This window comes from Cydia amplana, chromosome 4, assembly GCF_948474715.1.
Source record: "Cydia amplana chromosome 4, ilCydAmpl1.1, whole genome shotgun sequence".
NCBI lineage: Eukaryota > Metazoa > Arthropoda > Insecta > Lepidoptera > Tortricidae > Cydia > Cydia amplana.
The window spans coordinates 3291160-3318922 of record NC_086072.1 but is presented as its reverse complement, the minus strand read 5'-3'; the positions used below and the strand labels follow the sequence as shown (position 1 = coordinate 3318922).

Genomic DNA, 27763 nt, shown 5'->3' with positions numbered 1-27763 from the left:
GAATGGTCTTAAAATGGTTACGAGATATTTTTCGGGTTACATATATTTTCATTTCTAAGACTACACATTTAGCGAGCCTCCGGCTTGCGGAAGCACCCCGTAGCCGCGTGCGCTGCAAACTGGGTTTCGAATGGTTACGAGATATTTTTCGGGTTACATTTTCATTTCTAAGACTACATATTTAGCGACTCTCCGCGGCTTGCAGAAGCATCCCGTAGCCGCGCGCGTTGCAAACTGGGTTTCGAATGGTTACGAGATATTTTCCGGGTTACATTTTCATTTCTAAGGGCCACTTGCACCATCTCACTAACCCGGGGTTAAGAGGTTAAACCGTTAATCCAGTGTCAAATTGTACTGGTAACCATGTTAACTCCAGGTTTAACCGATTAACGCCGGGTTAGTGGAATGGTGCAAGTGGCGCTAAGACTATTTAGCGAGCCTCCGGCTTGCAGAAGCACCCCGTAGCCGCGCGAGACGTATAGCTGGGTTGCGCGGGATCACACCCGCACACGCGTCTCGCGTCCTCCCCCCCGCGCGGCAGCAGCCGCCCCGGATTCACCGTCAGGTCCACCACGTAGTTAGCGCGGAGTAGGCCTGCGGGGTAGTTCTCTTCTTTCGTCTTGCTTTCCTAAAACATTTAGGTACTTGTTAGCTCTTTTGCAGATAGTTGACCCCCCTGCAAATTTATATGCAGGGCGGGTCAGTTATCTCTGCAGGTAACTGTACTTTTAGTTACTTTGCAGTTTACAGCATCGGGTCGTTAAGGTATTGAAGGAATTGCAGAGGACCTAATATACCTCCTCGCGGTACTCCCGTATAAATCGTATAATGTGTGCATGCAGACTCACATGTAACTTTCATTTGTTATATGGATTATTCTTGCGTTATTAGGACAATTACAAATCGACGTGGACGGTACGAAGTCAAGTCTGGATTCGTGCTATTACCTACCTTACTCTTTTGATGTTCAGTCTGAACGATCACCAGTGTTCCGACTGAACGTCTAAACACCTTTGCTGAGGAGTTTTGTTTGACCGAAAAACCCCCTCCACACTCGCGCACGAGGCTAAAGATGTCGACGGTTACCCGGCATCGCAGCCATAAAGTGTGTTTTTATTTATTTTAAATAATTCTACGATTTTCATTTCCACTCATATTACCGGGTCCAGCTCAGGAATGGCGACTTCGCACCACGCATGCGCGCTGCTTCGCCTGTGTAGCGCGCAAGGCAGTCCGACGCGATCAGCCAAAACCTAAAACAGCACTTGGGTAAATCAACTTCTTATATTCACTCGTTGTCATGGTTACGCGCGGTTGCCTGGTTGATTGGTTTTATGGCACTTAAATTCAAAATCCTCGGACTTTTTAAACGTCAAACCAAATTGCACCCGACATACCATACCGGGGTATGCTCATTGCTCAATGCTCATTCATTATCGTAGGCCATTTTTGGGGCTAGCTGTTAGTTTATGCTGCCCTCCTAACTCAACAACAAATGAACTTGAAAATTTACCTTTCATATGAGATTTTGAAGTAGGTACCTATACTAGGTAGATAATTAGGTACGAGTTTATATTTGCATTGAATTTTTATTTAAAATACTGCTTTTTAATTTAGCAGGGCAGTATGGGTGCCGCCTTCACCCACCTTGTATAAAACTGCTCTCTCCAACGCGCCACCGCAGCGGACCCATCCCAGGCCTATCACACAAGAATCCAGGTCATTCTGAAACATTAAACGGCCTTTAGGGCGTCCGCTGACTGGCGTGGTTGCAAGCGGCGGGTGAGTGGGTTAATGGAAAATAGTATTAACGACGCTAACTCGCAGTCTCGCAGCTCCTATAATAATCCTCATAGACACTTCTTTAGCAACAGAGTGGTCAAAGCTTGGAACAAACTCCCAGAAGACGTAGTATCGGCCCAAAGTGTCAATGAGTTCAAGAACAAATTAGATAAGCACAATGCAAATTCTACTCAACACGGAAAACTCTGTTGATGACTCGGGATCCAGGCATTATCAGTTATTTCAACTGCCTGCCTGCTTAATAAATAACTGGACTTACGCGTGCGACGAATTTTACTTAATAGGTAATGTCACCCGCGGGAGCTAGCGGACTCACTTAAAACATATTAGGTAGGGTTTGCAGCTCTGGGAAAAGAACAGATCACTACATACATCCATCGTACATTAAGTCCGGCAGGGCCACGGTGAACATGGAACAGTCCTTCCCCTGGCCTGTTCCACACACATGCTCCACTACAAATATCGTCTTTGCCACCTACCTACCATTAAGTCCGGCAGGGCCACGGTGAATATGGAACAGCCCTGACTTGTTCTTGTTCCACGCATGTCCTCCCCTACAAATATCGTCTTTGCCACCTACCATTAAGTCTGATAAGTGTAGGGGCATGGAACAGCCTTTTTCTTGGCTTGTTCCACTCACTTGGGTTGTTCCACACATATGCTCCACTACAAATATCGTATTTGCCACCTACCCATTAAGTCCGGCAGGGCCACGGTGAACATGAAACAGTCCTTTTGGCTTATTCCTTGTTCCACGCATGTGCTCCCCTACAAATACTGTCTTTGCCACCTACCATTAAGTTCAACAGGTGTAGGGCCACGGTAGGCATGGAACAGTCCTTCTCTGGCTTGTTCCACGCACGTCCTCCCCTACAAATATCGTCTTTGCAACCTACCATTAAGTCCGACAAGTGTAGGGCCACGGTGAACATACATATGCTCCACTACAAATATCGTCTTTGCCACCTACCATTAAGCCCGGCAGGGCCACGGTGAACATGGAACAGTCCTTCTGGCTTATTCCTTGTTCCACGCATGTGCTCCACTACATATTGTCTATGCCAGTCATGCCACCTACCATTAAGTCCGACAGGTGTAGGGCCACGGTGGGCATGGAACAGTCCTTCTCTTGGCTTGTTCCACACATCTGCTCCGCCACAAATTCGGCTAGCAGCTCCGCTCTTTCCTTTAGCGACGTAGAAACTTCGTCGCATTTGTCTCGATATCTGTATATGTTGTATATAGCTGATTAAATTAAATGTTGTAAAGTATAGATATCGAGTATTTAGGTATTTGTTTTATTCGACTTCTAAAAAAATGAGCTTTATACCTCACTTCATAATGTGCGTCTTCTATCTCGATATATCGCAGAGACTTTGTTCTGAAATGAAATAGAATTTAGAAACATTACAAATTATAGATGTATTATATACCTACACAACTGGATTGTTTTTTTTTTCGATTTTTGAACTCACAGATCGTCGAATTACAGGCGATGCTGTCGAAGGTAGCATAGTCCACTTTATGCGTCCACCGACTACAAGAGAAGCTAACATCCAGTTCTAAACTGGTCCATCTCTATCTTACTAAGTTAGATTAGCAGAGACGGATACACTATAATTATCCATTTTTGTACTGAACAGAGACGTCTACAATACTACAATTTTTAAGAATAAAAAGATAAAAAACTTCGCATCCCGGCTAGAGTCGAAATCGCGATCTTTCGAAATACCGGCGCCGGTTTGATCGCTGTGTTGACCTGAGCTACGGAAGCTTTCCTTAGCAGGTGCGAATTCTTCCATTCCGTCCTTTTGCTCGCCGTATTTTTCCCTTAATTTAAAATTTGCAATAAGTAAATGTCTTAACAACAGTTTATATTTCTGAACTTACGGGTCGCCAAACCAGAGCCGCTGCTGCAGCACGTATCCTCGTAAGTTGATGTCATCGGGGAGCGCTGGCCGCAGCCTCGTCGAGGACTGTCATCATCGACGATCGTCTATCTCTATCTTACTGTATTGGAATAACAGAGACGGAGAAAATAATGTCGGCTTCGACTCACGGGTCGCCAAACCAGAGCCGCTGCTGCAGCACGTATCCTCGTAAGTTGATGTCATCGGGGAGCGCTGGCCGCAGCCTCGTCGAGGACTGTCATCATCGACGATCGTCTATCTCTATCTTACTGTATTGGAATAACAGAGACGGAGAAAATAATGTCGGCTTCGACTCACGGGTCGCCAAACCAGAGCCGCTGCTGCAGCACGTATCCTCGTAAGTTGATGTCATCGGGGAGCGCTGGCCGCAGCCTCGTCGAGGACGAAGCCAAGGTCGACGACGATTTACCATGGACTGAAACAATGCCATATACCTAAGGCATAAAGTTGATACAATTCTAGTAGATACCGTCAAGTGGGTTAACGGGGACAGTGGGTTAATTTTAGTATTTTTTTAGGGTTCCGTACCTCAAAAGGAAAAAACGGAACTCGTGCATCTGTCTGTCCGACCATCCCCACCCCCTTTATCTCCGAAACTACTGGGCCTAATATTTTTTTTTAATATACAAAATAATTCTTTACCTATGGGATGACAGGAAAACCTATTAGGAATGTGCAGTCAAGCGTGAGTCGGACTTAATGTATGGACCCTTGGAACGCGAGTCCGACTCGCACTTGGCCGGTTTTTTGACTATGAACTATCTATTGAAAACTGATTCAAGGATTGCAAAAAGTACACTGCTGTCAGCCACGTTCATTTGTCTAACGTCATCCCTCATGTGCCCAGTTACTCTACTTGACGCTACCTCAACAGGAAAAATATGCTGGCGGCGTTACCCCTTCTGTACCGCTAGGACGATACGTTGAGAGATGTACGCTCCAGCCCTACGGTCCCCTGCGGTGTAGACCACGCCTTCATGTCACCCATGGCCATAGAGAAATATAGTAAGACAAGGGTGCTCACTCCATACATCAGTTCAAACTATTAATTTCAGTGTCTACATCTAGCATCGAGTAACGGAACTATCAGTACTGCTACTTGACAATAGATGTAGCACCGACCGGAAAGTCTTATCTCAACAGCATAAGACTTTCCGGTCGGTGCTACATCTATTGTCAAGTAGCAGTACTGATAGTTCCGCTACTCGACGCTAGATGCTAATAGTCTTTTTGGTACTAAAACTGATGTATGGAGTGAGCACTCTATGTATTTTTTTCTCTATGCCCATGGCCCATGGGACCCAAAGTCTCGGTTTGCACTTACACTGCTGTCCGAAATCGACGCCAGAAGCGATCCCGGATGCGGATACTGGGGGTTGGAACAAGGATACGAACACCGCGTCCTCGTGGGGCGGCGGTTTGTCCACCAGCTGCTGGATGGTGGGGAACGGAGTGGACAGCCGCTTTTGGACGTAGAAACCTTCCTGCAAATGTACAAACAGCAATACTCCTATCGGTCGACCTTATTACCAAAGGCATAAGGTCCACAACTCCACACCGATGTACAGTTAACAGTCTGGGCGATGGTAAACGTTTTGTGATCCTCATTAGTTTTAGTCTAGTCTGTACTATAGTAGACCCAAAGCAAACGGACGATCTCTATCTGTTGCGAACGCAACCTTTATATTTGTATAAAATCTCAATACCTATATTCCTAATGCAGTAGCTAAACGCGGCCGTCGGGCTCGGCTAGTATTCGGAAGCTTTTTCTTAAGCACCAATAGGGGCGCTCCACATACTTTGTATCGCGGCCAATTAGAGGCACCTAAATTTAAACCACCTTTTGTACTGATCAAATATTGCAAATCACTCTCTCATCAGCCTTCATACAGTAACTACACCACTTCTACATTTAACCGTTTTGGCAAGAACCCCTTGAAACCAGTACTTTGAAGAATTATATCAGTTCACTAAGAATTGAAGCTTTTTATTTGAGTCGTCGAGCTCCTGACCTGCACGGCGGCTACACTGTGTCTCTCACCCCACTTCTCGACCAGGCGAGCGTGAATGAGAAGACCGAAGACCCCGGTCGTCCGTTTGGTTTGGGTCTACTATAGTGGAAGTAGGTACTTATATAAGGAGTGGTTTTCAAAATAATCTTTTACAAATGCTCTTCTCGTCTTCAGGAGACCTAGCCAAGATGACAATCGTTCGCAGTATACCTACATATTTTTGGCACTTTTGATCGATATTTTCAGACGTGACCGTAGCAGGCTGCGTAACCAACGCGCCAATCGCTTACGCTCCGTAGCGATCGAAACGCAACCGTCACTGTCGCACTAATATAGAGTGATAGAGAGACACAAAGCGATTTGATGGCGAAGCGATAGCGATTGTCACCTTGGCTAGGCCGCCATCACTCTTCCATATTGGTGTGACAGTGACAGTTGCGTTTCGATCGCTACGTAGCGTTAGCGTTTGGCATGTTGTCTACGGGGCCAGTGCTGCGTGTGCGTGACGTGCACTGTTGGATGTTGGAGCCGCACACGCACACGTCACGCAAGCGGTGTGCCGTCTCTCACAAGGATCTGTATATTACAACGCCGCACGCGCACGTGCACGTCACGCACACGCAGCCGGTGTGCACAGGCCTTAAACAAACCCGAGTAAAGTCGTTTATATCCAGCCGTCCTGTATAGGCCAGCTTAGCTGACGGGTGGTGCCGGAAGATCGCTTCCAGGGCGGGCTCCCAGGCACTCACCACGTATCTTGCTAAACGGTTTTCAACCATACTGTAAAGTAAATAGAAATTCTTTTCCATGTAATTCTGGAACGACCCTGATAATTGAGAAGTGCGTTGATATTTGTAACTTTCTATAAATGTACCTATCAGTTATTAGTTTCAAATAAGAAAAATGTAGGTATGCGCTATTATTCGCTTGGGACGTTTAACCAATTACTGAATATACTATACATCTCTAAGGATAATTTGATAAACTATGTTATTTTTTAGTTCTGACACTTAGAGACATTTACACCTCTAAATAAGTTTAGATTTTTTTTTCCATGTATCTGTTTTGTTTTTATTTTAATATTATTATTATAGTTTTTTTATGTAATTCGACATTAAGAGACCTTATACATCTCTATGTAATTGTATTACGTTAGTTTGATTTGGTAGTTGTAGTTGTATTTAATAATTGTTGATGTATAATTATTATTATTTTGCTTTTATGTAAATTCAATGTTGACGTGTAAAAGTGCCCTTGTGGCCTATTTGCTGAATAAATGTTGAAGTTGAAGTTGAAAGTTGAAGTACCAAATTTGAAGCTAGGGAAGCTACGTTTATTCCAAAAAAATCAGGCTTGATGAAAAAATTTTAGAACAACTTTTAGTTAAGTAGGAACTAATCCCAAAGTCACTTTAAAATAAGGCTAGGTTCACACGGCGTTAATTTTTCCCGTATACCGTATACGGGATTTTATCGAATACCGTAGTGACAGCAAAATTTGTATAGAGACGTTCAAAATCGTTCAGACGGCTTTCCCGCATAGACGCCGTGTGAACGATTTTGAACGTTTCCTTACAAATTTGGCTGTCACTACGGTATTCGATAAAATCCCGTATACGGTATACGGGAAAAAATTACACCGTGTGAACCTAGCCTAACTGTTTCACACAAATCGACTAAATTAATTGTGTCACAAATGTTTCTATTGGGCAACTTACAAATGCACAGTGCCGAGGTGTAGATACACGTCCGCTCCTTCATCCGTCACGCTGGCCGTGATGAGAGTGCACAACGCCGTATTAAACCTGACGTGTAGGTTTCTATTGGGCAACTTACAAATGCACAGTGCCGAGGTGTAGATACACGTCCGCTCCTTCATCCGTCACGCTGGCCGTGATGAGAGTGCACAACGCCGTGTTAAACCCGACGTGTAGGCAGGCGTGTCTCACTCCGCGATTTCGTCGCTTTGCTACAGGTAGCTAAAAGTACATCCGTTCGGCCCCAATTTTGGGGAAAGCCATAAGCCGCGCGTGGCGCTGTCGCCACCTAGCAGCCATATCTGTGCTGATCGTAACAGACGCGTTTTGTTAGAGAGTGAGTCTTCTGTACTTAGTACTATTATTTATTCTGTGGTGTAGGTTTCTATTGGGCAACTTACAAATGCACAGTGCCGAGGTGTAGATACACGTCCGCTCCTTCATCCGTCACGCTGGCCGTGATGAGAGTGCACAACGCCGTGTTAAACCCAACGTGCTTGATTCGCAGATTCGTTGACACCACCTACATGTAAGAACCGGTTTACTAATGAATGGGCCAAAAACGTTTCCCAAAGTATCACATCCCAAACTATGTTTCCCAAATTATCATTTCCCAAAAAAAAGTTTGGCAAAACAACTTATCGCAAAGTTTCATTTTACCAAGTATTATTTAGTCAAATGTATCATTAAGCATAACTTACATGTCCCAAAATATTACATAGCATACCATTTACATACCAATAGAGGGCCTGCAGTATTTTTATTTTTGCTTTCATTTGAAATACTTTATCATTTTGGTTATGTTTTACGCAAACGGATGTAATTTGTTGAACCATGAACAATAATATTTCTGCAATAATATTTTCTAAAATTATATAAGGACCTAAAATAAAAATTAAGTAATTAAGATTCGGTAATCAATGGGATTGGCCGGTCAAAGTATTTAGCAGATGGCGCCAGCATAGATTGCTCTGTCAATCCGTAGAATTGTGTCAAATTCTTGTTTTTTATATAGAATTTTATGCCCTAGATGCCAGCCCTTTAAGCCAAATCTCACAGAACTCAACTAGAGAAGGGGCAAGCCCCGGCAAGCTATGATGGTGCCATCTATGCAAACCATTGATAGTTGCCAATCCTATTCAGTGTAGTGTAACTGGTAAAGCGGTATCCAGACGGGATGATCAAATCGATCGATTTGATCAGAAGTGAAATTGACTTGATTTTGACATTTTGATGATTAAAAATTTAAAAAACATAGTAATTTTTTTGGTACTGCATTGTACCTAACTTAATTTATGAAGATTACCCCCAATCTGCATTACACAGAACTGTGATTTTTTTGTATTATTTCCAGTCAGAATCACGAGCTCTTTCGACCCTAATACGAGAAAAAAAGTGTCCCCAAAATTTCATACAAATGCACCAAAAACTTGTGGACATTTTTTCTCAGTTAGAATGGAGAAAGCTACTGATTCTGAGTAGAAATATTATATCAATTCAAAATTCTAACAGAATGAAATTAGGTTCAAATTTAAATAGAGATGCCTATTTGCCAAATTTGCGAAGTGACAATTTGAGCAAACATCTTTTTGGAATATAATATTAGCCAATAAAAAACGTTTGCTAAATAAGTTTTTGTCCTAATAACATTTGACAAAGTAAAATCATGCCAAATGATAATTTGACCAAATAAGTTATATGCGAAGTGTAACTTTGCTAAAGGTTCCTTTGGGAAATGAAACTATTGCGATAAGTTTGTTGGGAAGTGAAATTTGGCGAAATGTATTTGGGCCAAACGGAAGTACACCGTAAGAACCAATAAGTACACAATATGAAAATTTGCTAAAAAAACGTCCTGTTGTTAATATTGGTAAGTTAAACGTGCGTATTTTCCCCTGCTCCAAAAAAATACGCAAAATTAATAGGTATAACAAACTTGACATATTGTATTGCATCTCACCAATGTAATCCTTAAGAAAAGCTGGAGTTGGTCCAGTATTTCACTGTACAGTCAGCAGTAGAAGTTACTAATCTGGCGATGGTGTTCAAAAAAAGGGTGTACTTCCGTTTGGCCCAAATACATTTCGCCAAATTTCACTTCCCAACAAACTTATCGCAATAGTTTCATTTCCCAAAGGAACCTTTAGCAAAGTTACACTTCGCATATAACTTATTTGGTCAAATTATCATTTGGCATGATTTTACTTTGTCAAATGTTATTAGGACAAAAACTTATTTAGCAAACGTTTTTTATTGGCTAATATTATATTCCAAAAAGATGTTTGCTCAAATTGTCACTTCGCAAATTTGGCAAATAGGCATCTCTATTTAAATTTGAACCTAAATTCGTTCTGTTAGAATTTTGAATTTATATAATATTTCTACTCAGGATCAGTTGCTTTCTCCATTTTTACTGAGAAAAAATGTCCACAAGTTTTTGGTGCATTTGTATGAAATTTTGGGGCCACTTTTTACTCGTATTAGGGTCGAAAGAGCTCGTGATTCTGACTGGAAATAATACAAAAAAATCACAGTTCTGTGTAATGCAGATTGGGGGTAATCTTCATAAATTAAGTTATAGTAGGTACAATGCAGTACCAAAAAAATTACTATGTTTATTAAATTTTTAATCATCAAAATGTCAAAATCAAGTCAATTTCATTTCTGATCAAATCGATCGATTTGATCATCCCGTCTGGATAACTGTCAATGGTTTGCATAGATGGCACCATCATAGCTTGCCGGGGCTTGCCCCTTCTCTAGTTGAGTTCTATGAGATTTGGCTTAAAGGGGCATAAAATTCTATATAAAAAATAAGAATTTGACACAATTCTAGGGATTGACAGAGCAATCTATGCTGGCGCCATCTGCTAAATACTTTGACCGGCCAATCCCATTGATTACCGAATCTTAATTCCTTAATTTTTATTTTAGGTCCTTATATAATTCTAAAATATTATTGCAGATATGTTCATGGTTCAACAAATTACATCCGTTTGCGTAAAACATAACCAAAATGATAAAGTATTTCAAATGAAAGCAAAAATAAAAATACTGCAGGCCCTCTATTGGTATGTAAATTGTATGCCATGTAATATTTTGGGACATGTAAATTATGCTTAATGATACATTTGACTAAATAATACTTGGTAAAATGAAACTTGACCAAGTAATTATTTGCTAAACAATAACTTGCCAAAAAAGACTATTGCTAACTGAAAAATTGCGATAAGTTGTTTTGCCAAAAATTTTTTTGGGAAATGATAATTTGGGAAACATAGTTTGGGATGTGATACTTTGGGAAACGTTTTTGGCCCATTCATTAGTAAACCCAAAAAAAGATCATTTGAACACCTTGTCCGCTTAGCAACTATTACTGCTGACTGTAGAGTCTGGCTAATGAAAGGTGAGACTGAGATAACGCGGGAATTTAAATAAAAACCGCACCTGGCAATAAAATTACTATGAAATTAAATGACAGCTTATTTGATAGCAATAAAAGTTGCCATATAAAAAGTTTTAAATAAATCTCACAGTCTCACCTTTCATTAGCTAGACTCTACCTCCTCGCCCTTGCAGCGGGTGAACAACTCCTTTGCGACTGGCTCGACCATAAGACCAGATAGCACGTTGCAAGCCATCTTCTTCAAACTGATGTCAATGCGCTGAAACAAAACATGGGTCGTATAAATCATACCAAGGGTTCTGCCCTATTACCTAAGGGTTACAACTTACACCAAGCTGTTTGTCATCGTTAAAGAGTTCGCTAAGTTTTATTGTATGGAAAGTTTAATAGTAAACCGCCGTGCGCGCCGTGTGACGTTGATTAGTCTGTCAAGTGCGGATGGTGCAACTGGCACTTATTCTAGTTAACTTTACATAACGGTTAAAACGTAAAAACGTTTAAGGTGGCTTCGATCAATGGTTTATTCACCTAATGAGAGTAATGAGATTGAACCATATTAAAATGCCCAAATCAGGCTAAGTATATACAAAGGTAGGGCACAATGTTTCGTGAGTGCGATTTATAGTAGTCACGATCTCACGCTACGACCCTCAGATTATGCATGAGGATTCAGCAATTATTTAATTGTTGTTGTTTCTTCGTTGTTGTTTAAGTAGTTGTTGATTCGGAGGACATGTACCTGCAAGATGTTGAGCATCTCTTGAACGAAATCGACATTGAGCATGGCCTTCATGCTCACGTGATAAGTCTGGAGATTCATATAGCACTGTACGGCTAGACGCTGCGCTTCGATTGGGTTGTCTTTAACTGAAATACCAACACATTGAGTTATGAGCACATATAGTTAAAGCTATTATAATTTCATTTTCCGTTCATACAAAATGAGAAAAGATTCGCCTAGGAATAAAGTAATTCACGTCGCTCGCTTGCTATTATCCCATGTACTTAGGTTTGCGACAGTCTTTGGACTTACACTTTTTGTTAATATTCCTCAGAGCAGCAAACGTTTTCGGTTCCACGAGACTGTATGCCGCCTTCGGAATCTTCAGACAGAGGGCGGCCAGTGCCCGCAGCGCGTTCATCCTGATGTAGAACCACACCGCTACATCGTCGGCTAGTATCGCTGTTGAGGACAAATGGTAATTGGAAACTTATTCTATCTGAAAGCTACGCAAAAGACCAGCTACTAAATTGCTCATTTTATAATTAAACATTGGAAGCGGTGGTGGCTCAGTGGATATGACGTCCGATTTTCGATCCGGAGTTGAAATCCTGGCTCCAATGAGTTTTTGTGACATTTAAAGTACCTACCCAAGACAAACAAAGACGTTCCTCGAATATTAGGAAATTCATGTTTTACCACAAAGGGCCTCGATAATGCTGGTGTCGGACATGCGCACTGCAGAGGGCAACAGCTTGGTCATGTTGGCTACGCCCATCGCCGCGTCGGCAAGCAGACCCACGTTAGATCCCATGAGTTGATGGCAGAAGACCAGGTCTGTTCCCGTCTCGTATAGAGCCTGAAGATATACCAGGAGCACTTAAATTGACACGTTACTAGGCGAACTACGATTTATGCGCACTTTTTATGTAGCCTAGAACTACTAAATCTAAACTGGATTTACAAACATCCGATAAAGATTTGTCATGCGTGAATATTTTCCCAATATTTAGGTTTTTCAAACTTGCTTCTTGCTTGACCAACACCGTTCCTCACCAACAGGAGCAGCAGCTGACGTTAATAAGATTTAATTCATGACATATATAAGTACATACATATACATAGGTACATAGGCCTCTGGGGTCTACCTACAAGAAATATTAATTGCAAATGAGACTGACAGGTTCTTAATATGTACGTTTCGTTCTTAGCTTTATATCTATCTAATAAGTTTCCTTAGATACGCGTATATTCTGAAGCACGCTACCTACATTTCTGCCGTTATTAGAGAAGGATATCTTGGTGAGCACAGCCAAGCAGTGGGGCTTCATCATCGGCAGCGCCATCTCCAAGTATGCCAGCAGCCGCACGATACACCCGGACTGGTATACATGAGACGCGTTCTCTTCGGTTTCCACGTAGTTTTTGAGAACGTTTAACACCACCGCGTGAACGTCGCGGAACTCGTACGACTGTTCAAATAATAATTTTTAGGGTAGTTGAGGTTACTGATAAGCGCTGGTGGCCTAGCGGTAAGAGCGTGCGACTTGCAATCCGGGGGTCGCGGGTTCGAACCTCGGCTCGTACCAATGAGTTTTTCGGAACTTTATTATGTACGAAATATCATTTGATATTTACCAGTCGCTTTTCAGTGAAGGAAAACATCGTGAGGAAACCGGCCTAATCCCAATACGGGCCTAGTTTACCCTCTGGGTTGGAAGGTTAGATGGCAGTCGCTTTCGTAAAAACTAGTGCCCACGCCAATTACTGGGATTAGTTGCCAAGCGGACCCCAGGCTCCCATGAGCCGTGGCAAAATGCCGGGACAACGCGAGGAAGAAAGAAGAGTTGAGGTTACTGATGTGCTGCTGGAAAATTTCTAAGGTTGCGAAATTTCTACAAATGTAAATTTCGGAAGCTTATTATGTTTTTGTGTGGAGATTGAATAGCATCCGTAATAGAATTAAGTTTCGAAATAAATTAAAAGTGGATAAATTCATTGTCTTATCTTAACAATCTGTAGGTAGTAGGTAGGTTAGGTCTGTAGTAGGTAGGCGTAAATTCGTACAACAACAGAAACAAAGTATTAATAAGGTCAGTTCGGAAAAATCAAATCTACTTTCGGTTTACTGACCTCTAAAATGTCACAAAGATCCAACACACCCGTGGAAGATCTAAAAGTCTTCTGCACCGCTTCGTCTTTGTACCGACATATCAGTTGATCCACCGTCCTGAGCGCTGCATGCTGTATGGCCAGGTATTTGCTTTGCATCAGTGCTAGGAGTGAGGGCCAACTGAATTGATGGTTCTTGGTTACTTCTGAAGCACAGACCGGGTCGTCTAGTAGGTTGCTGAGGGTCTACGATAAAGTAATTAACTAATTAATGAACACACCACACATAATATGATCGTAAACGATTGAATCTGAGTACCTCGAGGGAGACGCGATTACAGTAAACAAGCTCCGTCGAAAATTAATAAATATAATCCAAAATAGCATGCTACTTCAGTCAACGTCAGTACTTTTGTACAGAGACTGACTGAAATAGCAAGACACGTTCGTACGTTTGCATCTATGTAAATGTAAAGTTGTCAGATGTCATGTACTATGACTACATGACTAAGTAAATAATTTAAGGATTAGGTACAAGGTACAAGTAATTCGAAAATGCTTGTCTTGTTACCTAACTGAATAAAGAATACCTACATAACTAAATGATTAATTATTTAATCAATTTTGGAGTCATGTCCACATTATTGCGAGCAATGACGCAAATTTGTCCGATCTCTGGTGATAAAACAACGTCAGCTGGATTAGATCCCCAAGACTTACGACTTTTTATTTTACGGGATTCGAGTAATTTGCGGATGACGAGTGTGTTGACTACGCGTACCTTGAAAAGTGGCTTCTTCTAAACACACCAGTCTAGAGCCATTTAAGACAAAGTGTTGTAAATACTAACGTAAATAAATATTTTAAAGGAAATGTTTTTTTTTTATTGATTGTCGCATTTATAAGTATTAATAAATACAAAATCACGTAATTTTTTTGATTAAAAATATATATATTAAAATTGGCAGTTCGTTTTGTACGACGTCCGGTTAGTACGACGTAATATCAGCGGTCCCTTGGGCGTCGTTATAACCGGACTCTACTGTACTTATTTAGAATTAAATTGAACACACACTACACAGTACTGCTTACGTACCTGAAGGCAATTATTTTGCACATCAGGGTCCAGACTGTTCTTCATCCTCGAGAAAAGGCTGTTCAGGATATTGGCTGAAACCAGTTGCTCGCAACCGAGCGGTTCTCTCGTCAGCTCTGATAGAACTAGTGATGCGAATTCTAGGACGAATATATCTTCAATCTGTAAGTTGAGTTAAAAATGAACGGACTCTATACTCTATATCCGGTATAAACAAAAATGTTATCAGCAACCTTTAAACGAATTTTTAGTCCAGCCGACATCCGATTTAAAGTTCCTAAGATATACTTACGTATATTATGGGTAGCATTACCAAGCGGAATAATAATGGAAACTTGATAGACCAGTCACGATCCAGATCGAGAATCACTGTAGGTATCTTCTCCCTCAAGCGCCTGCCTAACTTCCAAAAGGCTTTAGTGCCTCAGTTTTTGAACAGATATGACTCATATGACTTGATAACGAGATATTACCCATGTTTCTTCTGCGTTGGTAGAATCTGTGCGGAAAGAGAAGAGTCGTGGGATGTATGGGGCCCAATATATTCCACGATTCTTCTCTTTCCACACAGACTCTTAGATGTAACAGGGAAAACACTGAGATTTGCGCGTTTGCGCGGTAGCAAACAAGTATCGGTACGAGTGTAAATACTTTTTGGATAATGCTGAGAATCTGGCTTAGGTATTTATTGAGAGTTACCTTCACCAACATATACGCGATCTTCCTCAAGTTCTGCGGGTCTACCAGCACCTGCTCGGGGCCGCGCGGCAGTTGGCAGAGCTGCGCTAGAGCTTTTAGCGCGAACCTGGGGCAAACATAGCTTCGTCAGCATTTAAGTAATTTTTTATCTTCCATTTTTCTAATATGTATTTTTAGGTACTTAATAATAAATTATATACACAACCAAAACGATGGTACCTACAAGGTAAAATTAGCTCATTTAATTAATCGAATTACTCACATTTTCTAACTTTTCGAACATGTTTTTATATTTACCTTATTAGGTACCTACCTACTTTTTTCCACGTGTGTGGTGACCATAAGGATATCTTATGTGGATCTACGGTGTCAAATATAACGGTACGTATGACGGCAAGGGCATTTAATATAATCTATACTCTATACATATAATAAAGCTGAAGAGGGTCGAAAGTCTGTACATGGAAGATATTCGAAAAAAAGTTGGTTGGGGATACTTAGAATCGATAACAGAACACGTTCTAACAGTTTTTAGAATTTTTGTCTGTTTGTCTGTTTGTCTGTTTATCTGTTTATCTGTTTGTCTGTTTATTTGACCGCGCATCACGTGAAAACGGCTGAACGGATTTTGATGCAAACTTTACTAATCTGTCAAGAAACTGCCTGGCCCTATTTTAGGCTAGAAAAATTCAACCCCTAAAAGGGGGGGTGGCCACTACACTCAATTAAGTTATGTTTGCACCTGAATCTTATGGCGCTAACTTAAGAAAGTGGTGCACACTTTTTTTTTGTGAATGTACTTTGTAAAAAAAACAACATTTTTCTTAGTCAATGTCAAACGTCTTTGCAAATACATATTAAATCACATTTATAGACGGGTCTATCGCGGGTTTATTGACAATATAATTAACATTATGTGAAGTGGGTGGTTTGAAAATATGATGTCTACCCCAAACTTTTTCATACACTTTTCGTCGGGTAGTTGCACAAATCTCTGTTTTGAAATTTTGTTGGGACATCAGTTAGCCGCGACCATGACCAGTGAAACCTGTGTCGAAACGTCGGTAAATAAAGGTAATAAAATAAATTTCGAGATAGGCCCGTCTATAAATGTGAGTTAATATGTGTTCGAAACGCGAAAGTTTTTAAATAGGTATTAAGTAATTGTAAATGTCAAACAATTTGGGACTTGCATTTTAAACGCGTTACCATACCTATCCGAAAAAAACGAATTTTTCGCGAAATTCTCGCAACGTATTGAGGTTACAAGGTAGCACGGTCTCAGGAATCTGAGGAAGAATCGGAGACGTTCACGCAGTGCGAAGAACGGTTGACCGCTCAGCGGATTCGCACGACAGACGCGCTCGACGGTAAGTACTGCGGTGCATCAGCGGGTACTGGAGAGTCCAGCACACACATTAACCTACATTAATACTATTGTTCTGTGTTTAAGCACTGACAGCCTGGACGCTTCGGGCCTTCCTCCCTACGCGGAGCTCGGCCTTCGGCCTTCGCACTTAGACAGTTATACTATTGTTCTGTGATTAAGCACTGACATCCAGGACGCTTCGGGCCTTCGGCCCTACGCGGAGCTCGGCCTTCGGCTTTCGCATTAGATATCCACACCAAAATTCAACCATTGCGGCGGTGTCCCTGACATAGCCTCTCTCAATTTTTTCCATCAAAAAAATTCGCGCTCGCTACGCTCGCGTTTTTAACTTTTAAGGTTAAGCCTACTTTGATAAAGGTGGCATTCTGGGCATCCTACCGAGCGACTACTACTACGACGGACACTTCGGGCCTTCGGCTCTAAGCGGAGCTCGGCCTTCGGCTTTCGCATTTAGACACTGATACCATTGTTCTGTGATTAAGCACTGACATCCTGGACGCTTCGGGCCTTCGGCCCTACATGGAGCTCGGCCTTCGGCTTTCGCATTAGATATCCACACCAAAATTTCACGTAAACCACTGCGACTATGTCCCTGACATAGCCTCTCTAATTTTTTTTCTATCAAAAAAAATTCGCGCTCGCTTCGCTCGCGTTTTTAATACAATTTTAAAGGTTAAGCCTAATCTGATAAAGATGGCATTCTGGGCACCCTACCGAGCGACTACTACTACGACTTAAGCACTGACATCCTGGACGCTTCGGGCCTTTGGCCCTACGCGGAGCTCGGCCTTCGGCTTTCGCATTAGATATCCACACCAAAATTTCACGTAAACCACTGCGGCTATGTCCCTGACATAGCCTCTCTAATTTTTTTTCTATCAAAAAAAATTCGCGCTCGCTACGCTCGCGTTTTTAATACGATTTTAAAGGTTAAGCCTAATTTGATAAAGGTGGCATTCTGGGCACCCTATCGAGCGACTACTACTACGACTTAAACACTTACATCCTGGACGCTTCGGGCCTTTGGCCCTACGTGGAGCTCGGCCTTCGGCCTTCGCATTTAGACACTGATACTATTGTTCTGTGCTTAAGTACTGACAGCCTGGACGCTTCGGGCCTTCGGCCCTACATGGAGCTCGGCCTTCGGCTTTCGCATTAGATATCCACACCAACGTTTCACGTAAACCATTGCGGCTGTGTCCCTGACAACATTACTCCCATCTCTCAATTTTTTTTCTATAAAAAAAAATTCGCGCTCGCTGCGCTCGCGTTTTTAATACGATTTTAAGGGTTAAGCCCTACTTTAATAAAGATGGCATTCTGGGCACCCTACCAAGCGACTACGACTTAGGCCAATTTATAATTACATTTTTTTACACTGTTAAAAGTAATCCCCGGTACATACATATATGTAGATATTTAGTTGTGCATACATAAACATAACTGTAAATAAAGTGTAAATACTCGGCCTCAAGTTTTTGATATTTATAATATTCTCCTTTCCTGTAATCTTACTTCTAACTAATATAATATTAGACCTAAATTCGAAAGTTTGTTAGGAAGTATGGATTTCTATGTGTATAAATCTTAATTTTTCATGCTCAGAATGATTTGACTGGAGGACAGAATTGGATGATATTTGCTATGGACATGTTTTGGATAGGTACACTCAAGAACGTAAAAATACAAAAGTAGTACTGTATTGTCCGTTATACACCTTTTTTTTTTTTTTTTAAGAGGGGAAATGCTTTAAGCATACCACCCGGCGCGGGGACGGGCCGGGATGGTTATGTGGGACTCCCTGTTGTGTTGTGAGCTAATGAGACCCCAGGTTTACCCACTAAAACCCCTCTGTTGCCGCCTCGCTGCTATAAGGCGAGGTCCCAGGAACGCCGAAGTACTCTTCCGCAACCTCACCAGCGGCCGTCCGGACTCGGACCCGACTCTTGGGGAAATCACCCCTTCACCTCATTGGGCGCGTTGGCTACACATCGCGCCCGCCCACGCAGGGGTCCGTTATACACCTACTATAACTCTGTGTCGTTTAAATCACGTCTAATATTGGAATAAGGGCGAAAAAAACTATTGGTTTTGGAGTGTAGTTTTGTTTAGTGGTAAGTACCTACCTAATTGTAAAATATTTTATCTGGACTTCAGTCCGCTAATCGTATCCATCTGTCAACTTTACTTCAAGTTCCGCCTCCAGGGGAGAGAAAGAGAAATTAGGGATGAATTAGCTTACTGACACAGACCGAATTCCACGCGGGCGGAGCCGCGGGCACAGCTAGTGAAGAATATAAAAGGTAAGAGAAAGTTCTACATCACATAGAACGTAGAAGTTTTACCTACTTTATATTGGAACCAGAACTTTGTAATTGGTGGTTGGTGTGTAGTCTACGAAGAAAGAAGACGAACCTGCGAATATTTAGTTCACGGTGGTCTACGTGTAGTAAGATGTAGTCCATCGCCTTCAGGTTGAACAGCACGTAGCGGTTGTAAATATCTTGAGCGGAGAACTTTGTAATCGCTCGAAGTGTCTACAAGAAAGAAATTGCAGTTCTAGGCAATTTTAAATTAGATAATGTTCAATTGTGTTAAAATTGTGGTATATTTTCCCATTTTGAAAACTTGAGGTGCAGACGGTGGTATTTTCCCTTTTCAAAATGGAAACGTCCTAAGTATATAATTTATAGTAAAATATTCGATTTTCTGAGAACATATTCAACTTTTTGAAAATATTCCGCAACTTGCAAACTGCTTGGTTGGTGTTTAATAGAATTAAACCCTGATCGATTGCCAAGATTAGAGGTATAAGTCTAAGTATACAGTAACATCTGTAGGTATAGGTAGCAATACGATTAGTAGGTGAGTTTTGGTCAGAGTGGAATAACGAATTTCAATCAAGAAACTGTGAAGATAGTGGTAGGTATATAGGTAGGGTGACTGCTACAGTTATTGGCCCCTCCATAGTAATTGACCGCTCTTAACAAATCTGAAAGAAACAAGGCAATAGAAGTCTTAGGGTCGGTTGCACCAAACTGTTCGTATCGTTAAAGAGTTCGCAAAATTTATATGTATGGAAAGTTTCATAGTAAAGCGCTGGGGCGTGCGGGCTGACGTTGATCAGTCTGTCAAATGTGGTTGGTGCTACTGGCCCTTATTGTTAAGAGTCGCCAATAAACTACCTATAGCAGTCACTCTAACTTGTTAGGTACCTGACATAGTATCTCCGGTTCAGTGGACTCCAAAAGCAATATCGAAGTATGAGCACTCTCCGGTGTTATCGTATACGCGTGGAAAGTTAGGTCTTTCTTCTCCGCCGACCGATTATCTCTTTCCTTTTGCAAAGGCTTTGCCATTATTTTGCAAAATTCAGCCCAAAAAAATAAACATAGAATCAGCTGTGTGCCAAAAATGACATGAGTTTAAAAAGTTTGCAATTGTATTCGGTTTTTTTTGAAAGGAAAAATAACTGTCATATTCAGTATGCTCACTGTATTTGTTTAGATGTATTTTATCTTTATGGGAAGGAAGAATTTATTAGTGCGTTGCGTAGGCACTGCGGCTAGGAAGTTCAGGGCGTTACAGGAGATCTGGATCCTGCCTTGGTGGGGGAGTAGTAGGTTGGCTTTAGCGCCTCTGTGGGCGTTGGATACGGTGGTGTTGGTGGTTAAGTTGTGTTCGACTTGTGCTATGGCGGTGTTTCGGGTGTTGGTGCCGCCGGTTATGAAGAGTTTGCATGGAGAAACTATATTGGTGAGTGATGACCTGATGACAAAGAAATACAATGCCTTCTTGTTTGTATTATTTTAACACACAGCTGGCTTATTATGACAATTTCCAAACGCATAAAAATGATCCTCCTCCATCGCAAAAACCCGCAAAAGCGGGTCTTCGTGGACCAGCTGTCAGGTGTCAGGCACTTCTTTAGTCCTGCTACAATTTATTTTGCCAAAAAAGTCTGTAGGTAGGTACTACAGATACCCAGTTTGTCTTTGTGGCTCATTCACTTTGGGGAAGGGCCTATTATACTTATGTGGTTCCGTAAACAAGAGGAAATGGGCGCTGGAAGTTGTTAATAAATTATTAGGATCGAATTATTTTTTGAACATTGAATGCTATTACAACTAACACCAATTGATTTTCAGATAACAGGAGCAGGCAATGGCCTAGGCCGGGAGCTAGCGATGCAATTCGCTGAACTGGGTGCTACAGTTGTCTGCTGGGACAAGGACGCGAGGCGGAACGATGCAGTGGTCAACGAAATAAGGAGCAAGGATGGCGAGGTAAACTCTGTACCTATCTGAAGGGCTGACTACTCTGGTGGTTAAGTTCTTGGTCTTTGGCTGAACCAATGTCGGGTTGGTCTCAACACTCTCAGTTCTTGAGAATAAGAAAGAGAAAGGCCTATGGATTTTCCAAATCTTATCGCTGGTGTAGTACTAAAATATGTATGTACCTACCAATTCCGAATAATATTGATTTGAGATCAATCCAGAAGCATCCCCAGATATCGAATCTATCTACAGTATCTACGACCGCTAATTTCAGATATTACGTATATGGCGCGGCCATTATCACTGCCAAGTTAATAGTGCAGATTACCATTGTTTATTTGCTGACTGTTTCATTAGCATTAATTTAACTTTTTCCTATTTAACCCTCCAGTGCTTCGGCTACACGGTGGACGTGACAGTCCGCGAGCAAGTATTCGCGCTAGCGACCCTAATGCGGCGGCAGCAGACGGAGGTATCAATGGTTGTCAGCAACGCGGGTGCCGTGACCGCCGCGCCACTCACCTGTCTTCGGCCTGAGGCGGTCGCAAAGATAGTTGAAGTCAACTTGTTAGCGCATTTCTGGGTATAATTATCTTCGTTGTAATTCATCCGCTAATACCTTGAAGAGACAGGGACACAGACACTTGGGATGGGATTGTTAACTAGAACATGAAACGGCAGCTGACGGAGGCAGGAATGGTTGTCAACAAAACCACAGACCCCTGCGCCATCGCCGTAGTTTTGTCCGAGTAGGTTGTCAAGATAGTTGAAGTACACACTACATATGGGTAAACGGTACCAGAACTCACCTTCACGACACGGCTATACTTCGTTTTTTTAGCATTAGAAATAAGGTAAACAATCTTGATGTGTCTTTTAATTGAAAAACACATTTTAAAAATAAGTTACGGCAAATATGTAACAATTATGAATCTAATACGATCATTTATATTCTTCTGCTTTCATAATAGTTACTGATTTTTAAAAAGCGTTTTTCAATTAAAAGACATGTCAAGATCGCTTACCTTCTTTCAAGTTCTTTCTAATGCTAAAAAAATGAACGTTACTCATTAAAATGTTTATCGCCATGGTTCGCATTCATACGTAGTGTCACTCCTTAGCAGCAAATAATGATAAGTAACTACCGTACCTACTTGGAAAGGTGATCAGGTGAAATGATTTCTTTAACTTTTCTTTGCTGCCAGGTGTTCCAAGCTTTCCTGCCAAGTATGATCGAAAGACGGCGGGGTCACATCGTGGCCATCAATTCAAGCGCAGGACTCATGCCTTGTGCAGATATGGCTCCGTACTGCGCAGCCAAATTCGGTCTTAGAGGTAACATAGATCAACCGCTTAACTTACCACAATTCTAAACGTAGGTACCTACTTGTAATGGATAGGGCTTATGTCATGTGCCGATATGGCGCCGTAGGTAAAACCCATACCACACAGAATAAATAATAGTACTAGGTACAGAAGACTTACTCTCTAACAAAACGCGTCTGTTACGATCAGCACAGATATGGCCGCTAGGTGGCGACAGCGCCACGCGCGGCTTATGGCTTTCCCCAAAATTGGGGTGGAACGGATGTACTTTTAGCTACCTGTAGCAAAGCGACGAAATCGCGGAGTGAGCCACGCCTGCCCATACACATTCGTATGAGTCGTTCTCCGGGCTTATTTTGTGCTCCAGGTTAACGCTGAACTCGACGTTATACGTTTAGTACTCTGTAGGAGCAGTAAAAAATTACCGATTTGCAAGACCAAAGTGATTCCATATAAGTGTCCCATAAGGTTTCCGATTACTTTTCCAACTTAGTTTCACAGGCATAAAAAGTGGCTAAGTATGTATGTACAGGTTTAGGTTTCAATTTAAATTCCAAAAAAATTACATTCCATTATCCGCACAAAACGATTTGCCTCGTCTTTTTTGGTAAGGACGACTAGGGAATGGAATGCGCTCCCGTCATCTGTATTCCCTGAGAAATATGACCTCGGACTCTTTAAAGCAAGAGTGAATGGGCTAATATTATTGAACCGGTGAGCTCCATCTTCACTTTCCATCAGGTGTGACTAGAGCCAATCGCCGATCAGTTTACCTATTATAAAAAAAAAAAAAAACTCCTCACCTACGTCTCCAGGTCTAATGGACTCTATATCAGAAGAGCTCCGCCTGGACGCGTGGACGAAGAACATCCACACCACATCCGTGTACGTGGCGACCATGGCTACCGGAATGTATCCGACACCTACGCACAGATTCTCATTTTACTGCCCCGAACTCGCGCCTAATGACGCGGCTAGAATGATCATTGAAGGTTAGGTCAATTTCAAGTCTTATATTACCTACTCTTATTTGTCTCATGTATTGTATGTATTATACAAGGCCTCTTAGAATGTGTTTATATGATATAAACTCACGAACAAAGTCGATTCCGATATAAGTTGCATGGAACATCCCACTGACTGCGCCAGTGAGGTTAACGATAACTCGATAACCAATACGAACGTAACTTATTTGCTGTAATCTATGAATTCCATATCTAAATGTCTCATACTTTGTTTCTACAGACGTGCGTTGCGGAAAATTTATATTTTGGAAAAGGGTTTAAATGAGAAGTTTTCGAAAATTTCTCTTGTAGGAATTTCGCAAGTTTTGAAACTTTCTAATGGCACATCTGTATTTGTTACCAGGCATCTTCGCAATAATTAAATCTGGGGCATGTACTCTGCCTCGGTTGTAGTGAATTCAATGCGACTATCTACAGAGGTTCAGCTGTCTAAAGCTATTCTCTGTTTTACAGGTATACGGCAAAACAATCGCATTGTCTGCATACCATCCTTTATGAAGACACTGATCGACTTTAACAACCTTATGCCGTACAGGATAAGGATTATTTTCACAGACTTCTTCAACTTTGGCCACCGAGGGTGGTTCTGCTTCTGTTGAGTGAATTTCAACCTTGCGGTTTTGGACTAAAGTTGTTTTTCCTATGCGCAGGAAATTAGTGCCGTATATCTGACTTTATAAAAAATATTTAGTTTAACTCTTTGGCACACAAGCCCGTGGATTTACAAACAAAAGACAGAAAGGTCACTATTAATATTAAATGTCACCTCTATAAGTTTTTCTAATAGCATATAAGTTTAGTTACCCTGTTAGATGATAGCTATCATATGGACGCTATGGTACAAGGTAATAAAAAACGAAATTCACAGTGGAGTTACGGTTTTATAGAAGTGTATATTTCACTAGGCGTTATAGTTAATTTTAATAGATAATGATTGGTTTATGATTGAATTTAAACAATTAAATATTGTTTTAGGTATTTCAGTTTGTTTTATTTTTAAACAGTAGTCATTATGTTTACGACATTTCACTTATTTCATAGCTTGACTTAAAAGGTACTTGCATCACAAGTTATATCACTTATGTGGCCAATATATAAGAATACCATTGAAACTGTCCAGGTATTAACTAGACACATTGAGACAATTTGCGATTCTTGCATGGACGGTCCCCAGATGGGTTTCTAAACTAAGAAATTTGTGTAAACCAACTGGCTTACCTCTCTAATCAAAAGCATAAATGCTTTTCCAACTCACAGCAATAAACATTTTGTCCACATCTCTCACACATTGTCATATCCCTATGCTCTAATACATGCTCGTCCCTTAAACGCACACATGTAAACGTCTCCTCACACAAAGTGCAACTGTAAGTATTTTTATGTAGAATAGCGTGTCGGGCTAAAGATGTGTGAGTGCTAAAGCTGCGGCCGCAGGATTCACAGAGGTGACGGGTGGGTTCCGTTTTGGTTGTGTGGCCTAATATGTGTGTATAGATCTCTTTACGGTTTGATGAGGTCATTCCACAGACTTTGCATCTGAAAATATAAACAGAAATAGATTAGATAGTTAATTATATGGAAAATATAAAAATCATAAATTTTGGGAAATGTTAAATAGTAAATATGTATAAATGACTAGCTCCTGAGTCCTGCTTGTGATTTTGTCTGCATAAGATGATGATTGGACAAAACTACCTTGTCCTTTCCCAGGCCATAAACAATCTTCATACCAAATTTTATCAAAATCGGTTCAGCAGTTAAAGCATGAAGAGGTAACAAACAGACAGAGTTACTTTCACATTTATTTTGTATTCTGTCAGTAGGGATAAAATAATTAAGAGGAATAAGTACCTGTACAGAGTTTTATCACTCTTATTATGTTCTTCCAGCTTATGCTTTGATAGTGCGTCATCCCCAACAAAGCCGTGCCCACAAATGTCACAAGCTCTTTCTTGAGCCTTCATAATATGTCCCCTCGCATGCCGGTACAACTGAAACCTCTCCTTAAAACACTCGCCACATTGCTTACACCTAAAGTTACAACCAAGCAATGCCATGTAATCAATATGACAGACTCGGAAATGGTCCGATAGCAACTCTTCGCTTTGGAACCGTTTTCCGCAAGCACATGTCAGTGGCATTAAAGTATTGTGGGTCATTCTATGCTGCAGCATTTTCCTTCTAGAATCACAGAGAAGACCACATTCAAGACAAGTTCTTGTGGCATTATCACAAATACTTATGTGCTGGGATAGCTTTTGAATAGTGTCGAACTTCATTCTACAAGCAAAGCATACATTTCCTTCTAAAATCTTTGTTTCAATTTTCTTTGGAACTTCTTTCATTAAAATTTCCTGCACTATTTCTATGTCAGAGTCTAGTACATCTACCTCCATGCTTAAGCCAGTTTTAATCTTATCTTTCTTTTTTGGACTAGTGTTTTTCGTTGATTTAGCATGTAAGATTTTACTGACCCCATCCATTGAATTTTCATTATTCCTATCCAACATATTCACTATAGATGGTATATCTTCTTTCCCTAAGTTGTGTAAGTATTCCTCTATGTTAGCAGTATTATTTAAAAACTCTAGGAGCGAATCCGAGTTGTATTCAGAGTCTGGTAATGGCTGAATAGGTGTCTTGGTCTCAGTCGATTTTTTTGACTGTTCTTCAGCAGAAGATTCCAGCCAGTCTTGTGAGCAGCGTGCATTCAGTTGGAAATTGTAGAATTCACTTAATTGTGAGACACAGGAACCACAGATTTCTTTTGGAAGCGTATCTGTGGCCGAAATAGTCATTGCAAGGCAAGACTTCACGTGGAGATGGATAATAGGATCTTGAAGAATGGATACGTGCTCTGAATCTACATCTAGACATATTCGACAACAATTTTGAAAGTTTTCACTCATTATATAGCAGAATCGGCTACATATCTAAAGATAAAATAAATAGGATTTTCAATATTTACGATAGGTACCAAAACAAAGTTGACAGATATGATATGTCGAGTCAAATAACAAATTAAATGTCAAAATTTTATTTTTTTAATTTATATCATGACCATGGATACAAGTCTTTAGTCGTACAAAAAAAAATAACTTATTGGTATTGCAAGTGAAAAAAAAAACAATCAAATTTCAAAGTTGTCAAAAGCGGTTTAGACTCTCGCGCGAGCCACGAGACGAGCCGCGAGCCCTACTCAGCCCTACTACTACTCTTTGGGCTCGTCTCGTGGCTCGCGCGAGAGGTTAAACCGGCTATCATCTTTATGCGTAAAGCTTTGGATTCCTCCGAAAACGGTGCCGTCATATTACGGCCGCTATATAGCGTTGACTGACGTCACTAGAACGTTGTCTATGTAAACAAGATGGCGCGGTTTCCTAGACGGCGTTACGTTACGTTGACTGTCAACGTAACGTAAGATGACGGCCGTCATGACCTTGTCGATAGTTTCGTGAACGTTTTATTAGATAGCGGTGACGCCATTTTGAATAAATGACACGAGATTTGAATAAATGATTCCGTACTACGATTATTTTCCTCTTCTGATGATATTTCATCCTCCAAGTAAATTATAGATGATCAAGCAAATCTTGTCAGTAGGAAAAGGCGCGAAATTCAAATTTTCTATGGGACGTTATCCCATCGCGCCTACATTTTTCAAATTTGCCGCTTTGACCTTGGTGGATGACGGTGTGTTATGACGCCGTGGTACTTTCCACATGTCGCCACCGTAAAGACGGCCGTCTTTTGCTGCCGCTATATGACGGCCGTCATATGACGGCACCGTTTTCGGAGGAATCCAAAGCTTAACTAAATGGTAACTAAAGCTGGTCAACCAAATCTTGTCAGTAAAAAAAGGTGCGAAATTCAAATTTTCTATGGGACGATATCCCGTCGCGCCTACATTTTTCAAATTTGCGCCTTTTTCTACTGTCAAGATTGACCAAGTATATAGCTGGTTAAGCAAATCTTGTCAGTAAAAAAAAGGCGCGAAATTAAAATTTTCTACGGGACGCTTATGGGACGATATCCCTTCGCGCCTACATTTTTCAAATTTGCCGCCTTCTTCTACTGACAAGATCTGCTTGACCAAGTATAGCATGACCTTGACCCTTTTTTCTTGTCATGTCTCTTTCTCTAGCACTGCTAGACGTAAAGATAGAAGCTACGGCTAAACCATACCATTATTTGTGAAAATGGGGTCAA

The 27763-nt window shown here is 41.2% G+C and overlaps 3 protein-coding genes across 5 annotated transcripts; 1 reads left to right on the top strand and 2 right to left on the bottom strand.

Moving 5' to 3' along the window:
* Window positions 1–428: 428 nt before the first annotated feature.
* LOC134647576 (armadillo repeat-containing protein 3) lies at window positions 429–20306 on the bottom strand. The gene is made up of 19 exons (XM_063501930.1): window positions 20142–20306; window positions 19342–19463; window positions 15537–15642; window positions 14838–14999; window positions 13763–13987; window positions 12901–13101; window positions 12329–12488; window positions 11942–12091; window positions 11648–11775; window positions 11066–11167; window positions 7904–8025; window positions 6397–6526; window positions 5059–5218; window positions 4032–4149; window positions 3134–3184; window positions 2882–3029; window positions 1648–1725; window positions 1161–1253; window positions 429–628 (listed from the first exon to the last, which is right to left on the bottom strand). The coding sequence occupies exons 1-19, from the start codon at window positions 20283–20285 to the stop codon at window positions 431–433; spliced, it is 2598 nt and encodes an 865-aa protein (XP_063358000.1). The 5' UTR covers window positions 20286–20306; the 3' UTR covers window positions 429–430.
* A 75-nt stretch (window positions 20307–20381) lies between these two features.
* On the top strand, window positions 20382–24206 carry LOC134647575 (epidermal retinol dehydrogenase 2-like). Its single transcript, XM_063501929.1, has 6 exons — window positions 20382–20682; window positions 21075–21212; window positions 21595–21786; window positions 22409–22538; window positions 23345–23521; window positions 24008–24206. The coding sequence occupies exons 1-6, from the start codon at window positions 20434–20436 to the stop codon at window positions 24151–24153; spliced, it is 1032 nt and encodes a 343-aa protein (XP_063357999.1). The 5' UTR covers window positions 20382–20433; the 3' UTR covers window positions 24154–24206.
* A 559-nt stretch (window positions 24207–24765) lies between these two features.
* Window positions 24766–26516, bottom strand: LOC134663036 (zinc finger protein 530-like). 3 transcript variants are annotated; one of them, XM_063519329.1, is made up of 3 exons: window positions 26029–26160; window positions 25406–25735; window positions 24766–25090 (listed from the first exon to the last, which is right to left on the bottom strand). In XM_063519329.1, the coding sequence occupies exons 1-3, from the start codon at window positions 26046–26048 to the stop codon at window positions 24781–24783; spliced, it is 660 nt and encodes a 219-aa protein (XP_063375399.1). In that variant the 5' UTR covers window positions 26049–26160; the 3' UTR covers window positions 24766–24780. The 3 variants fall into 3 exon arrangements, with proteins under 3 accessions (XP_063375399.1, XP_063375398.1, XP_063375400.1); XM_063519328.1 differs by having other exon boundaries at window positions 25406–26516; XM_063519330.1 differs by lacking the exon at window positions 24766–25090 and having other exon boundaries at window positions 25610–25735; window positions 26029–26516.
* Between the last annotated feature and the right edge of the window lie 1247 nt (window positions 26517–27763).

Excerpts from the sequence above, each read along its gene's own strand:
- LOC134647576 (XM_063501930.1), bottom strand. The coding sequence starts at position 20,285 with ATGGCAAAGCCTTTGCAAAAGGAAAGAGATAATCGGTCGGCGGAGAAG. Across the intron at positions 15,643-19,341 it reads CGTGAACTAAATATTCGCAG|GTTCGCGCTAAAAGCTCTAG; the intron begins GTTCGTCTTCTT and ends TGTTTGCCCCAG. Across the intron at positions 12,092-12,328 it reads CATTATCGAGGCCCTTTGTG|CGATACTAGCCGACGATGTA; the intron begins GTAAAACATGAA and ends TGTCCTCAACAG.
- LOC134647575 (XM_063501929.1), top strand. The coding sequence starts at position 20,434 with ATGTATTTTATCTTTATGGGAAGGAAGAATTTATTAGTGCGTTGCGTA. Across the intron at positions 20,683-21,074 it reads TGCATGGAGAAACTATATTG|ATAACAGGAGCAGGCAATGG; the intron begins GTGAGTGATGAC and ends ATTGATTTTCAG. Across the intron at positions 23,522-24,007 it reads GGCTAGAATGATCATTGAAG|GTATACGGCAAAACAATCGC; the intron begins GTTAGGTCAATT and ends TCTGTTTTACAG.
- LOC134663036 (XM_063519328.1), bottom strand. The coding sequence starts at position 26,463 with ATGAGTGAAAACTTTCAAAATTGTTGTCGAATATGTCTAGATGTAGAT. Across the intron at positions 25,091-25,405 it reads AGTGATAAAACTCTGTACAG|ATGCAAAGTCTGTGGAATGA; the intron begins GTACTTATTCCT and ends TTATATTTTCAG.